Source organism: Sapajus apella, unplaced genomic scaffold (genome assembly GCF_009761245.1).
Source record: "Sapajus apella isolate SASKATOON/1434 unplaced genomic scaffold, GSC_monkey_1.0 scaffold11, whole genome shotgun sequence".
Classification (NCBI taxonomy): domain Eukaryota; kingdom Metazoa; phylum Chordata; class Mammalia; order Primates; family Cebidae; genus Sapajus; species Sapajus apella.
The window spans coordinates 41,027,400-41,043,755 of record NW_022436951.1 but is presented as its reverse complement, the minus strand read 5'-3'; the positions used below and the strand labels follow the sequence as shown (position 1 = coordinate 41,043,755).

Below are 16,356 nucleotides of genomic sequence, written 5' to 3'. Positions count from 1 at the left end.
TGCATGCGTCCCGGGGCAGGACACGCTCCTGTGAGGGGTCTGCATGCATCTCGGGGCAGGACACGCTCCTGTGAGGGGTTGCATGCATCCCAGGGCAGGACACGTTCCTGTGAGGGGTCTGCCCATGTGTCCTGGGGTGGGACACGCTCCTGTGAGGGGCCTGCATGCATCCCAGAGTAGGTCACTCCTCTGTGAGGGCTACACCACGAGGACCCACAGGTGGCCCAAGTGGCAGTAGCCTGAGCTGGTTTCAAGGAGTTTTATTTCTCTCTACTGCAAGAACATAAACAGAATTTCCTGGTGAGACCCACCAGGACCCCTATCCTCCAATGCCTCTGAATGACTCTGTGTGCAATGTGTCAGCTGAACGCTCAATTTGCAGCCTCTGCTGGGAGCCAAGCATCAGGAAAGGACTTTGCAGGAGCTCGTGGTTTCTTCCAGGTCACCTTCTGCACAGCTAAACAAAGCAGGACGCACGGCTTTTTAACACGGGCGAAATAAACGGTCTAGGAAGCGACGGCGGTGAGCACGTGAGTCATTCCCGCGGGGTGCGTCGGCAAGGATGGGGATCCCCACCTGAGAACACAGTGCCCCGGGCAGCCTCGGAGCTGGGAGCCGGGGCAGGGAGGGAGCCTCACACAGACAGCAGGAAGGTGGGCATTTTACTGCCCTGCGGGGGCGGGAATGGGGTGGACCACACTGCACAGATCTACGCGTGATTACAGCGACACACGACACGGCGAGCTGCGCTCCCGGCACGGAAAGGTGCAAACAGTCAGAAGAGAGGCGCCTTCCGCTTCGTTTTTTGTTTTCGGTAGAGGTTGGAGAGTGGAAGTTGCCTCCTGCTCCTGAAGCTTAGATTTCCGTGGTTTGTTGGCGTCTCTCCCACTGCGGGACGATCTCCCGGGGTCTTTGTCTCTGCTCCCTTTACACCTTGAGCCAGTGGCGGAGCTGGAAAGAAAACAGGTTTATTCAGAAACAGACAGTGCGGCTGCTTGCAGAGGGGCAGCCCCGGGCCAACGCCCACCTCTCGTGGCTGGGACCAGCCGCCGGCAGTGAGCAGAGAGTTTGCAGCCTCCTTACCACAAGCCCTGGGAGAGTGGGGGGCTTGTGGGGGGCCCGGACCACCATGCTCCTGACAGGCCAGGGATCTGAAGCCTCACTCACTTCTGTAAATCAATTATTACTTGATTTTTAAAAAGCAGTGAGACTGTGTTTGCCGTGGTGGGCATGATGGCCTCTGGGGCGTATTTGAGCTCAGCTGCTGGGTCCGAGAGATGCTGGGCACTCTCAATTTGGGGCTGGTTCCAGACTGCACCCCAGTGACTTGGGTGTGATGTGGTGATGTCACCGCTCCCCCATGTCCCCGCCCCCTTCCTGGGGGCCTCGGATGCTTTGCCAGAGTGAGATGCTGCCTCTGCAGCTCTGTCTTGCTCTCGGTGACCCCAGCAGGCGCAAGACCAGGACGCACTGACTGCTCAGGGACTGACAAGATAGACAAGAGCAGCTCTTTAGACGGCCAGCAAACGCCACTGCCTGCTATCATGCAGCCGCGAGTTCAGCCTATTTCTGAGCAGAAGCCTCTCGATAGCATGAAATGGCAAGAAGTGTGCTTCACAAACATTTCCACATGGCCACGCAGGGCTTGCTTCTGACAAAACCACACCGGCCACGGAAAGTTACTGAAGCCACCACTGGCCACACCACAGGCTCCTTTGGCCGCTCCACGGAGAGCCTGCAGGGGCCTCTGCAACCTGGCTGGGATCACACAGCAGGCCAGGGTCTGCAGGGGGCCTGGAGCAGCCACAGCAGACACCAGGCAGCGTCCAGGTGATGCTCGGGGCTCCGTGAAGGCCGCTGGGGTCAGGGAGCCCAGCCAGGACCCACAGCAAGGGGTGGCTCAGTGGTTGGAGCCCTGGAGCAGAGGCTCTGGGTGGCAGCCCTGCCTCAGCCCAGTGATGGGGAAGCCATGCTTGCGACTCTAGCTGTGAACCTTCCACCACCGGGAGAAGCCGTTCTCTGTCCTGCCCTCTGACAGAAGCAGAAGGCCCCCCTCTGGAGGGAGGTGTGCCTGGGGGACCTCCAGATACCCACAGAGTAAGATCAAGCCATAAACATAAAAAAGACCAGAAACAGAAGACAGCACCCATTCTGAGCGAGTCCCCGGAAACCAGACCTCCACTTGACCTCAGAGGGCCAGACCGGTTGCAGCAGGTTACAGGATGGCCACACTGGGGGCTCTGAACAAAGTGACACTCGCACAACACGGTGATGAGAATGTCACGAGAAACAGCAGAGCACACGTGCGGCTTCCGGAGACGAAGAAGAAAAGGGGGCGGCTGGGAATGCAGAGCACGCGAAGGGGCGGGAGAGCAGAACCTGCAGAGCTGAGCTGTGGTTTGTTTACATGATGGACAGTCAGTGACCAGTCACGGTGGGTGAACTGTAGCTATGAACAACGACCCTTCTGATGTAGATGGAATAACAGGGGCTGAATTTACCCTACTGTCCAAAACAACCCCCAAAGAAACAAAATACATGCACCAGGGACCCCCAAATAAACAAAATACATGCACCAGTGACCTTCCAGACACTGGACACCACAGCGTAAGGGTCAGTGGTCCCTGAGGGAAGCAGAAGGAAGGCCCCCGACCAGAAGGGCCCCCTCCACCACCCTGTTCGCTGCCTCTAGGGAGTTTCTAGACTGCAGCACAGGGAAGGCACAGCCTAGTGGACTCCCTGAGCGGAGAGGCTGGAAGGAGAGCTAGGGAAACAGAGGTGGCCGCAGCTTAGAGGCCAGAACGCCAGAGAGGAGACCCCGGACAGTGGCCCCTGACCACCGCCGAGGGTTCCGCCAAGCACATCCCATGCGCATGAGGAGGCTGAGGAAAGAACTACCCACAGAACCACAGAGAAAGAACCAGGTCCGATGCCCACGCAGGGCCGGGCACAGTCCCTGCTGCCCCAGCCAGGAAAGACAGTGGGGTTCTTGGGGCTTCACATGGAGCATGCACGTCTCGCCTCAGCAGGGGTCAGTTAGGGCTACACCGAATGCTGAAGCCAAATAGCATCCTGGGAACCTAGAAATGTTTAGAGATGCAACCAAACGAGACCATAAGAAGGGCAAGGGAAAGATCGAGCTAGACTCAGGGACAGATGGGTGTGGGCAGCTTCCACAGTGTCTGGTTTTCCTGCTGTGAGCTCACAAGGGTCTGTTTGTTACACAGACAAATCAATCATTTAAAAATGGCCACCTGTGGATTAATGATAAGAGTGTCCTACTCAACTGTGCACCTGAGATTCAAATGAAAACAATTCCTGGGGCAAAGTGGACACACCAGAGCCTCATAGTAGAAACACAGGCAGAAGGCAATCCTCCAACACGCTGCTGCAAAATTCACAGAATGACACGATTTTTGAATCTGCAGATCTGGATACACAACATATCCAGAGAGGATAAAAAAAGAAGAAACCCAGGTCCCCACACTTCGCAGTGAACCTGTAACATGAAAAGCACAGGAAACTCGGCTGTGTGCAGGGGCGAGGCAGGGGTAAGGACAGAGCATGGGAAACTCAGCCGTATGCAGGGGTGAGGACAGAGCACAGGAAACTCGGCTGCGTGCAGGGGTGAGGCAGGGGTGAGGACAGAGCACAGGAAACTCGGCTGCGTGCAGGGGTGAGGCAGGGGTGAGGACAGAGCACGGGAAACTCGGCTGTGTGCAGGGGAGAGGCCGGGGTGAGGACAGAGCACCGGAATCTCAGCCACGTGCAGGGATGAGGCAGGGGTGAGGAGAGGCAGGGGTGAGGACGAAGCACAGGAAACTCGGCTGTGTACAGGGGTGAGGACAGAGGACACAGCATAGAATGGCTCACGAGTCCGTAGGTCTCCGCACAGCCACAGAACACTGAAGCCTCCAAAACGCTGATAGTCAGTGTCAGGCTAAGACCCAGAGCCCACCACAGTGCTTTTGTGAATGAGAGCAATGTAAAGATGTTCACAAACACCAGTAGTGAGCAGGCTGGCAAGAGACCTCCTCTAAGGAATGTCTGAAGGATGCTTTTTGGAAAGCAAAAAAGTGATCCTAGAAGAAAATAAGTCTACAACAAAAGTGTGGGCATCAACAAACACCAAGCACGCACGTTAGTCCAAGGAACACGGCGAGTCCGTACAAAACAACAACAGCAAAGAGAACAACAACAGTGTAGGTGATGGGGAGGAAGGCAGCAAATCACACTGCCACGTGTGTACCTATGCAACAATCTTGCATGTTCTTCACATGTACCCCAAAACCTAAAATGCAATAAAATAAATAAATGGGAAAAAAAAGAAAGGATTTGAACAATCACAGCATATTCATCAGTAGATGGAAGATTTAAGTCCTCGTAATGGGACAGGGTTAAGATATGGTTTAACTGTAGACTTTAAGTGAAAAATGTGTGGTTACAACCTCAAGAGCAGCTATTAAAAGAACAGAATAAGGCTGGGCACAGTGGCTGCGAGGCAGAGGTGGGTGGATCACTCAAAGTCAGCAGTTCAAGACCAGCCTGGCCAACATGGCAAAACCCTGTCTTTACTAAAAATACAAATATTATCCAGGCATGGTGACGGGTGCCTGTAATCCCAGCTACTCGAGAGGCTGATGCAGGAGAATCGCTTGAACCTAGCAGGTGGAGGTTGCAGTGAGTGGAGATCACACCACTTCACTCTAGTCTGGGTGACAGAGCAAGACTCCATCCCCCCCCCAAAAAAAGAAGCAAAAGTAGAAAGAAATAAACGGAATAAGAAAAATGAATGAACCAAAAAAATCAGTCTACAAAAGGGCAATAAAGGAGAAAAATAAACACTAAAAAATGGAACAAATAGAATTGGAAGACAGTAGAATTAATTTCAAATATATCGATAATCACAACAAATGTAAATGGATTGATCTGCCCAATTGTCAGAGTAAAAAATTCTAGGTATTTGCTGGGTTTGCAAAAGACACCTAAATCTTAAGATCACTGCAAAGCTGAAAGTTAACAGATTGCAAAAGATATTTCTGGCAAACTCAAAAGACACCTGGTACAACTACAGTCATCCCAGACAAATCAGACTTTACGTTCAAAAGCTTTATTAGGGAGTGAAGATGGCGTCACGTCACCAGGAAGATATAATCCTTCTAGACATGGATCTACCTCAGAAAACAGCCTCAGCCTACAGAGAGCACAACCCGATAGAACCGCAGGGGAACAGCAGACGAATATGCTATCGAGGTAGAATATGCCACAACACCTCTCAATTACTCATGGTCAAGCACCCCTAAAATGGACAAAGGGTAGATAATGTGGGTAACACGACAGACAAGCCTATTCAAATGGACAGGAGAAGAACTGTGCATCGATCACTAGAGAAGAACACGTTCATCTAAAAGATGTGCAACGTTTGTCAAAGTTGATCAGGTACAAGGCCCTAAAGAAGTCTCAATACATTTTAAATAATAGGTATCATACGTGTTTGAGAACAACAAAATGAATTTGGAAATTAGCCACAAAAAGGTGAATAAAACATCTGCATATATCTGGCAACTTAAAAACAGACTTTTAAGCAGGTTATGAGTTGACAAACTCACAATGGAAATTAAAGTATACTTAGAACTAAAAGGTAAAGAAAGTACTATGTAAAATGTGGAATGCAACACAAGAAGTATTTTGAGGAAAAATCATAGCCTTGAATGCATACATTGGAAAAGAACAAAGGATGAGAATTAATCTAAGGTCCAAATTGAAAAGTTAGCAGAACTACAGCAGAGTAGATCCAAGAAAAGCAGAGGAAGAAACAATAAATACAGGAGCTGAGGTTAATGTGACAGGAAGCAGAACAAGAGTCCCACACGAAGTCAAAGTTGGATATTTGAGAAGACTAGCGAGATCCTCTACAAAGTGCAAGACCCCCAGGTGTAGGACTCTCACAGGAGAGAGGCGCTTGTGGAGCTGGACCAGAGGCCAGTGGGGAGGGGCTGGGGTTCCCTGGACGGATGGGTGTGAAGCCTGGACGCTCCTCCTGTGTTTGCAGCAGGTGAGTTACTGGGAGGACAGAGGGAAGGGTGCCGAGGGAGGGAGGCCGAGCCCACACCAGAACCGGGACTTGCAAGGAGGAGGAACAGGAAAGCTGTGCTCCTTGCTGGGGTCCTTGTGCGTGAACTCATGAGAACCCTGCTGGGAGGACTGTTTACCAGGAGGAGGCACAGAGAGGTGGCCAGAGGGAAGAGGCAGCCCCGAGGTGGGGCCGTGGTGCCCTCCACACCAGCCTTCTGTGCCCTTTGCCGTGCACTGGACTCTGCTGTCAGCATTTGTGTGATGTTAGTGCTTGGAATCAGGTCTGGGCTGAGGCCGCTCTGGGGTGGAGAGGACAGTGCCATGGGCCCAGGGCATAGCCCAGGCTCCTCACCTGCTGGCCAGCTCTGTGATGGTGGGCACATTCCCGGGCCTCTCTGGGCCTTAGGGGCCTTGTGTAGAGACAGTGGCAGGTACCTTTCAGGGCTGTGGGAGGAACCTCGTCAAGTGTTTCCTCTGTGCCCCCGGGATGCACATGCTGCATGGCAAGTCATGAACACGCATGATGTGCGCACACTCCTGGATGGCTCCGAGGGTGCAGGAAAGAACTGGTGTGACCATCCTCTCACCTGGAGCCTGCCCTAGGCTCCCCGGGCCTCTCCCAGTCCCTCCAGCACTCCCTGTGGCTCCCCATGACCAGGCCCAGACCTCCCCTCCTGGCCCGCTCCTGGCACTGTCCCTGGTGCCCCTGTGAGGCAGACGGGTCCCTTGCTGGTCCTTGAGCTGGCTTAGCTGGCCCTGCAGGGTGCTGCTCCCATGTCTGGGATGTGTCCAGGTCTTTGCAGGGATCGTGCGTACTGTAGGCGTCTGCACAGATGCTCCTCCTGGGCCCCCCCCACATCACGCACCCCATCCCAGGTGCACGCCTCCACTGTCGCCTGCCACTGCTGCCTGCCTGTCCTCACGGAGCGCGTGCTGACTGAGTAAATGAGTGCCACCTACACCAGTCTCGACTACACCAGCCTTGTCTACACCAGCCTTGGAGCCCTCTGGGGGCTGCAGGAGCAGCTGGGGCAAAGAACACCATGCTGGGACCATTCTGAATTCCCTGTGAGAGGCCCGGGGGGGCTGTGACCTCACCGTGAACTGGCGCACCTCCCCTCTGTCCAGCAGCTCACGGTCCTTCTCAGGTGCGATGGCGTAGGCCAGTTTCTGAAAGGCAAGGAGAGTGCGGGGGCCAGTGCAGACCAGCACCCACCATGGACTCACTGCCAGCACTCACCCGCCAGCACCCACCACTGACTAACACTGCCAGCACCCACCCGCCAGCACCCACCGCTGACTCACACTGCCAGCACCCACCCGCCAGCACCCACCGCTGGCTCACACTGCCAGCACCCACCCGCCAGCACCCACCGCGGACTCACACTGCCAGCACCCACCCACCAGCACCCACCGCTGACTCACACTGCCAGCACCCACCCGCCAGCACCCACCACTGACTCACACTGCCAGCACCCACTGTGGACTCACACTGCCAGCACCTGCACCTTCCAGCAGCCTCAACTGCCAATACCCTCACCTGCCAGCACCCCTCACCTGCCACTGCCCACCCGCCAGCGTCCACACCACCTGCGCCCACCATTGACACACTGCCAGTGCCCACACCAACCTGACACCAGTCAGGCCTGGAAGCCGACGTCCTGATGGTCTCCTTAAATGAGCCCTCACTTGAAATAAAACGTGGTCCTTGAGGCTGTTTCTAAGCCACCATATGTGGTGGGCTCTGAGTAAGAAAGTGCCCATGCCCTGGTGGGCAGCCTTGGGGCCACCTGTAGCTGACACATTCCAGGAGCACTTGCCTTTTGTCCCCTGTGGCTCCTGGGAGAGTGACCACTGGGTCTGCCTTCCTTCCACGGCCTGCTGCGGCAGTTCCTGGGGCCTGGACAGTACCAAGTCCTCCCAGAGCAGGTGGTATCTTTGGGGGCTCACACTCGGGGGCCTGGATACCTGTGTCTGGATCTCTGAGGCCAGATGACTTCTCTCAGGGACCCCTGGGTGTGGCCCTAGCCCACGTCATCACCACAGTTCCACCTGTACCCGGCCCAGCTGCTGAGGTTTTACTTGGCTTATGCTCAGAGTTTGGCTGTGGGAGGGGTAAGGGTATTGGCTATTCAGGCTTGTTGGGCTGCGGCTGTCATCCAGCTCCGCGCCGACCTTGGCCCCTCCTCCCAAGTCCATCCAGACTCCCAGAGGTGCTGTCTCCCTGCAGGGACCGCCTGGCTGCTCGCTCTTCACCTGCACTGGGTCCTGGCAGGTCAGTGAGTGGGGGCCTGAGAAGGACTGTCCACAACAAGGTACCATCAGCTTTCCTGGGGCCACGGCAGCCCCTGAGCCCCTACCACTCCAGAGAGGGGCCACATTCTGTGCTTTGCCTGCACTGGGCCCTGGCCTGCCAGGCTGCTGGACAGACTGGCTCAGTGCCAGCCTGGGGCACCTGCCACGTGTCTGAGCCACATGTGGACCAAAGGTGGACTCCTTGAATGTGGCTGGTGCAGCTACGGGGATTTGCTGCCCAGGGCCAAGGCAGTTCTTTCTGAGAAAGACTGGGATTCGAGGGAAGCAGCTCCCAGTGGCTGGCTCTCAGATAAGGGCGACCTTCTTCCAAGGAGGGCAGGTCCTTATCTCTTCCAGGGACCACAGAGCCAGGGTGTTAAATAGGTGGACCCCCATGACTGGTTCATCTGCCTTTCCTCTACACGAAGGAGGCAAAACCAAGAGGAGGAACGGAAGTGCGTGTCAGTGACTCTGCAGAGCTCCCTTCACTGCCTGGGCTCCAGCTGCCCCTGTTCGGCCGAAGTGGGGCTCGGCCCTGGGGGGGCCTACATCATGCCTGATTCCACCGCCCTCAGATGGCTGCTGTGCCCACCCCACCACACACTATAGTGTGTAGGTATGCATGCACTCAGTACACACAAACACTTGGACATGCATGAGAGCACAAACCCGGGCACACACACACATGCACGCAGAGACACAGCACACACAGACATGGAGATACAGTGGATGGACACACAGGCACATGCACACATAGACACACACAGACATGAAGATATAGTGGACGCACACACAGGCACGTATGCGCACACAGACACACACAGACAAGCAGATACAGTGGACGGACACACAGGCACATGTAGACACAGACACACACAGACATGAAGATGCAGTGGATGCACACACAGGCACATATGCACACACAGACACACAGGTAGATACAGTGGATGGACACAAAGGCACATGCACATGCACACACAGACACAGACACGTGACATACACAAAGACACACACAGGAATGCACATATGGACACCCACACCCATGGACACAGGCGTGCAGCTGGACACACACACACACACACACACACACACTGTTGTGGTGGCAACATCCAGTCTCCTCCTCTTGGTCACAGATGACCCAGGCAGGTGAGGACTGGGGCCGTGGACACCCACTGAGCCTTCCTGGAGGCCTCACACTCAGGCAAAGGTGCCCTGTCCAAATACCCACCTCTCGAAAGGACCCGGGCAGGCTGCAGAACTTGTAGGCTGCATAGATGGGCACCATAGCCATGGAGGATGTGGCAATGACCCAGCCCAGTGCGTTGGCCCAGTCGGGGAAGATGTAGGCTCCGTAATGGGGGGGCCTGAAGGTCACAATGCTGACCACGACCACGAACTGAAACCAGTGGACACAGAGGTCAGGCAGCTCTCAGCCAGCGGTGCCAGGACAAAGCAAGGATCAGGCAGCACTTCATGGCAGAGGGTCTCTTGGTTCCCACAGCTGTGCACATGCAGACCCCAGCAAGGCCTGCAGACATGGCAGCCGGGCATCCACAGCCTTCTGAGGCATGATCTAGCCTGTCCTATCCTATCTTGTTCTATCCCACGCCATCCCACCCCATCCTGTTCTATCCCACCCCATCCCATTCCAACCCACCCCACCCCATCCCACCCCATCCCATCCCATTCTGTTCTATCCCATCCCATCCCATCCCATCCTATCCCATCCCATCTCATTCCATCCCATCCCATCTCATGCCTTCCTGTTCTAGTCCTTGCTTGAAATCACAACAAAACAAATCTGGCTGCTACTCAGTACACTGAATTTATGCTCCAGGTGCTGAAGACAGAACTGTGAGCCATGCAGGACAGCGCCAGGGGCATCTGAGCTCCATATCTCTACTCATTCTAGAAGCAAATCTGATAAAGTCACAGAGCTATCTCAGAATACCACCACGAAGGTAATGTGGGGGGGCAGGGTGGATGCCACTTGGAGGGGAAGCTTCCCACTCTCCGGAGACTTCTCCTGAGGCAGCTCATGCATTTGTTCATCCACTCCACAAAACACACCACCATCTAAAAACAGCCTCCGTGTGCCTACATGTATGCCGCACACCTGACTGTGTTCCATGTACCCACATGTGGACCACACACCTACATATGTGCCACACACCTGTGTTCCATGTACCACATGTGGACAGCACTCCTACATATGTGCTGCACACCGGACTGTGTTCTGTGTACTCACATGTGGACTGCATGCCTACATATGTGCTGAACACCTGTGTTCCATGTACTTACATGTGAACTGCATGTCTACATATGTACTGCACACCTGACTGTGTTCCATGTACCCACATTTGGACTGCATGCCTACATATGTACTTCACACTTGACTGTGTTCCATGTACCACATGTGAACAGCATACCCACATAATGCTGCACACCTGACTGTGCTCTGTGTAGCACAGGTGGACTGCATGCCTACATATGTGCTGCACACCTGACTGTGTTCTGTGTACTCACATGTGGACTGCATGCTTACATATGTACTGCACTCCTGACTGTGTTCCGTGTACCACATGTGGACTGCACACCTACATATGTACTGCATACCTGATTGTGTTCCATGTACCCACATGTGGACTGCATGCCTACATATGTACTGCACATCCGTGTTCCATGTACCACATGTGAACAGCACTCCTACATATGTGCTGAACACCTGACTGTGTTCCATGTACCACATGTGGACTGCATGCTGACATATGTGCTGCACACCTGTGTTCTGTGTACCACATGTGGACAGCACTCCTACATATGTACTGCACAACTGTGTTCCGTGTACCACATGTGGACTGCACACCTACATATGTGCTGCACACCTGTGTTCCATGTACCATGTGGACTGCACGCCTACATATGTACTGCACACCTGTGTTCTGTGTACCATATGTGGACTGCATGCCTATACATGTGCTGCACACCTGGGTCCTTTCCAAGGAGACAAGGAAAACTCTGATAGATATGGCTTATGAGATATGAGCTTAGCATGCAACTTTTTCCAAATTGTCCATTTTTCCTCAATTTCAGAAAAGTTGAACATTCAAGCCTTCTACCCGAAAGCACGTTGGATGCGTGTCTCATACCAGTCTCAGCATCTTCTTCACGTGCTGCCTCGAGCCACCTCTAGGTTTGGAGCTGGGTAGCAAAGGACTGGGAAGGTCTGTCACGTGACCAAAGCCAGGACAGGCAGCTCTTTGGCAAACGAAGTCAGCGTCCTGGAGCATCTGGGATTAGGGGCTCCTGCCCTGGCTGTGCAGAGAGCCCTGAGCACACTTTAAAGAGCCACGCGTGCCTTCCTAGACACGGCAGTTTTGCATATCGGACATGTAGGTATTGCTGTAATATGTTTTCTTGCATTGTTCAACTTCTTGCTAGACAGCACTTTTCTCAGAAAGACTATGCCTCGAGGTCACAGTCTGCCCACGCGAGTTGCCTTGCTCTGGCATAATTCCCGTTCAGCATTGCGGCAGCATCATTGGCCACAGAATCATGTCAACAAGCCTGGGGCATGTACACTCCATACAACCAGAGGCCAGCACATGCCAGAGGGCAGGGGACTGTGCCACAACCCGAAGAAACATACAGTAATACAGACATTGCTTTTCTGCTAAAATTGAAACTTCACAGGATTGCACTGCAATGTTAAATACAAAATGGCACAGAACAATGAAATTGTCATGTTGCTCTAAGTTGGCAAAATGAAGTCCTGTTTCGTATAGTTTGTAGGTTTATCTACAACTACGAAGTGTGTTTCTGTATGAAGTGGGAAGATTTAGTCTAAGGTCGGTAGAACGTTTTATCTCCTAAGGTCAAGGTCAGCCCTCTGGATGTTAAAAGGAGAAACCTGCCCAAGGGGAGCCAATGTCTTTATGCAAAACAGCTCGGTTTCAACTAAAGGCTGAACAGTGGGGGGAAGAGGTACTGTGCCAGGCGGGGGAGAGCAGTGGGTGAGTGGGAGGCTGATTTCCCGGGATCTTTCCCCTCTGCTCCAGGCAAGGGGAAGTAGGGGGTGGGCGGGAGGCTGATTTCCCAGGGGGGCTGCCTCACTTTCCCCTCTGAACAGCCGTGTACTCTGTGTCCTATTAAAAGACTGCCCCTGAATCCAGAAGCCTTCAATGGGAGCCTCACAGGAGCAGTTAACTGAGCTTGGACTGCTTGTGTGCAGTCACGCCACGCGGCCTGGAGCTCAGATACGGTGGAATTGCTGCAAGATGTCGGGTGGGTTCTCTGACACTGTCGAGCTCCTCTGGGATAGGGCCTGTCTCTCATCTCTTTCCTGCACCCCACGCACCCACCCTTGGGTGCTCAGACCCCTCTGCTTGCAACTACAGGGCTGTCCCACCTGCTGTGTGCAGGTGACGAGGGGTCTCCACACACACAGGCCCTGCTGACCCTAGGACCAGCCCTTGGTCCATGAGAGGGTGCAGCCTGAGTCCCCTGCCCCGTTCCATCCACCTCCTTGTGCCTGCTGGACTTGGGAGGTGCTTCTCTGTGTGAGCAGCTCGCAGGATGTGAGCCTCAGACCTGGACAGCTCTTAGGTGGCCTGTCTGGACCAGGCCGCGCAGTTTTGCTTTAGGAGCCTCCTGGTCGCTGCGGTTTGGTGGAGGAAGCACTGCAGGCAATCCCTAATGAATGGACGGGGCCCCGTTCTGACAAAACTCCATTTACAAATGTGGGCGTCTGAAGGCCTTGCTCAGTGGGCCCTGACTCGGCAGCCCAGCCCGGGTGACAGAAACAAGTGCCTCCTGGACACACTGGTGCTACTGAGTCAGAGGGAGGCCTGCGTGAGCAACGGGACAGGGCTGAGGCCACTGCTGCCCTCAGGGTCTCCAGCACTCGGTGTCCTCTGTCCCTGACGCCCCGGAAGCTCTAACTTCCACCTTGATCCTCATGGCAGAGGTGAGTGCATGGCCTGACTCGCCTCCAGCCTCCCTCCCAACACAGACGCTTGGCCCAAGTGCAGGACTCTCATGGCCTGTGACAGGGGTCCAAGGCTACCTAGGACCACACGTGAGGTTTCCTGGGTAGGCGTAGAGGGGAAGGTGGAACACCATCAGGAGACGGGCCTGCCCTTCTGGGCCGAGTTCCGAGACCCCCAACTCCAGCCACAGTGGCCTCAGTCTCAAAGCGGTCTTTAGGGGCCCACCCCAGACACTACCCCCAGCCTCCTGTGCACTCAATTTGCTCAATCAACAACCTCATGCAGCAATTGGACCCCAGGGGCAGGTGCCAGAGCGGAGGCAGTGGGCCGATGGGGAAGGGGTAGGCAGGCGAGGTCCCTTACCAGAAGGAAGCAGGGGCTGACCAGCTTCCAGCACAGCCGCCAGTACAGGCTGGGCCGCTGCCCGGTCATCTGCTGGATGTCATCGCTGAACTGCCCGACGCCTGTGGGGAGAAACGGCGGCTTCAGTACCCATCAGGGCAGCACATTCCCCTGATGTTGGACACGCGTGGGGGCCCTCACTGACCCCGAGTCTCGCCCACTGACCCCAGGCTCCGGCTGCATCCAGCCTCCTGCAGAGGGGGCTGGGCCACACACCAGCCCACTGGGTGCCTTGCAGACGGGTGGGAGCCCGTGTGCCCGCTCCATTCTGGAGACGCACCAGGAAGACCCGTGCCTCAGCGGGAGCTCTCCGTGCCCCAGCGACAGCCCCTCGGGTCCTCCTCCCCATCCCACGGCTCTCCCTGTCTCCCTCTGCCGCCAGGACTTTTTGTTCACTTAAAAAGTTTGTGGTAAAATACACATAACATAGAACTTACCATTGTAGCCATTTTTATGTGTAGAGTTCATAATGTATTAAGTATTAATACATTCAGATTTTGTGTACCCAACGCCACCACCCATCTACAGAGCTTCTCCATCTTCCCAAAAGGAAATTCTGACCCCACTAAATGCCAATTTCTCCTGATCCCCAGCCGCCACCGAGCCATTGTGCCCTCTGCTTTTTGTCTCAATGAATGTGACTCTCCTGGGAACCTCTGTGAGTGGGGACACAAGACGTGGGGCCTTCTGTGACTGGCTTACTTCCCGTAGAGTGTCCCTGAGGCCATTTGAGCTGCAGCCCATGTCAGCATTCCTTTCTTTTTAAGGTCGAATCATATTCCGTCATAAGAATACCATCACTGTGTCTTCAGAAAAGCTACTTCTAGAAATGTAATAAACATTTTTCTCCCCAAAAGCAAGCACCAGCAGTCCGCTTTAGAAATGCATGTTTTCCTTTCAATGGCATTATCTATATTATCTAACTTCTTTTAGGAACTGACCATCAGAAGATTAAGAGTGATTTCTCCCCCCACATCTGGCCTGGCCTGTGCAGCCATAGCCTGGTCTGCTGAGATTTGGGGCAAGCCTTGTGGGTGTCCTGTGTTCTGTCAGAAAGAAGCCTCCATGCAGAATCCCCTCTCCACACCCCACCTGGGGATCTGAGCTCGACATGAGAGATGGACTTGGGAGAGAATGGGGACGCAGACAGGTGAGGCCAGAAGCAGCAAAAGGGGGCATCCCCATGGCCCCTCAGGCTCCGGACTCGGCCTCCCACCAGCAGGTCCCAGGGCCCTGCCGGAGCAGGTGGCGTGAGCTCCAAGACCTGCAGGACATCGGCGCAGTGGAAGCCTGGTGTATTCCAGCGTATCTTATTAGAGCACAGATTTTGTTTCATTTAGATGAGGAGTGCTGGATTCTTCTTTGGAAATATAACACAGAGCTTGGTTTTCTGAGGTGCAGGAAGCCAGAGCCAGCTTTTCCCCGCCTCCCATGGTTTCAGAGACCATGGTGCTGGGGTGAATTTGAGGCACTTTCTCCTTCCTCTGTGAAGCTCTAGGTTTTGTTCAGGGGAGATGACAATTAAAGTGATAGATAAAGTATTGATTCCAAGTACCCGTGAAAGCATGAGTTTGATAGTTCCCTTTTCTGTAGAACAACACTGAAAAGCAACAACACTAAAAAGAATATTCTCAGGATAGGAGCTAGTTGTCCTATTTGTCTCAAAGCCAGGGCGTTTATCTGGTTATAAATTCCACAGCTCTGAGGCAAAGAAAATGACCCCTCGTATGCAGGCGAGCTAGGTGTCCTCCAAAACTGGGGCTTACACAAAATCAGAGACGTTCAGCTTTGGCTGGAGAGATGCACCTGTTAGGCCTCGTCAGCTACCCTGAAGCCACCTGGCCAGGTGAGCAGAGCCGGCATCACAGCCCCATTTTACAGAAGACAGAACTAAGGGGAGTGGAGGTGGCTTGCCAAGTCAGCATGCAGGGAAAGGGTAGCCCTGGTGCCAGGCTGGGTTTGTTGCTGTTTAAACCACCGGTGGACATTCCAGGACACGGCTGGGGTGGCACAGTGGGCAGGAGCTGTGCCCTGTTGGAGGGCTGCCTGCTGACCCTCAGGCCTGACTGCTCTGGAGCCCTGGTCAGCAGGGAAGACCATGACAGCACCTTTGAAATGCTCTGTGTCACATCCCTGCTGAAGCCCCCAGCATGGATCTGATTGTGTTCCCCTATGTGGGGTGGGCTCACTGGTGTCTCTGGCATGGAGGAGGCTGAAGCCACCTGGCTGCTGTGAACACCTCTGACCGCAGTGTGTGTCTTCTTGCTGCCATCCAAGCTAAGCACCTCACTGATCCCATTGAAGGGACCAGTGCCAAGCCTCTCCCCTCTGTGAAGCTGTGATGACCCCAACCCAGGCTACCTGCAGCTGAAAGGCATTTCTTCATGGCGGCTTTGTAAGATGGGGAGTTGCACAGCCACCAAACAAGAGGGCGCCAGCCTGGCTGCCTCTCCTGGACTCACCATAGAACCAGGCCACCCCAATGGCTTCGATGAGCACTCCAAAGAGGATGGACGTGCCGGCGGCGAAATGGTCCAGGAGCGTGAAGACGTAGATGCCGCCCTGGAAGAGAGGGATCCTGTGGACCTGCGGGAAG

The 16,356-nt window shown here is 54.4% G+C and overlaps 1 protein-coding gene across 1 annotated transcript in view; it reads right to left on the bottom strand.

Annotated features, from left to right (window-relative positions):
- Nucleotides 1-278: 278 nt before the first annotated feature.
- Nucleotides 279-16,356, bottom strand: part of SLC6A3 (solute carrier family 6 member 3) — a 50,988-nt gene continuing 34,910 nt past the window's right edge. Inside the window, exons 11-15 of the mRNA XM_032278836.1 lie at nucleotides 16,223-16,322; nucleotides 13,722-13,822; nucleotides 9,599-9,766; nucleotides 7,174-7,245; nucleotides 279-951 (exon numbers count right to left, since the gene is read on the bottom strand). Of these exons, the coding sequence (XP_032134727.1) occupies nucleotides 928-951; nucleotides 7,174-7,245; nucleotides 9,599-9,766; nucleotides 13,722-13,822; nucleotides 16,223-16,322 (465 nt within the window). The 3' untranslated portion in view covers nucleotides 279-927. The remainder of the gene's footprint in view (nucleotides 952-7,173; nucleotides 7,246-9,598; nucleotides 9,767-13,721; nucleotides 13,823-16,222; nucleotides 16,323-16,356) is intronic.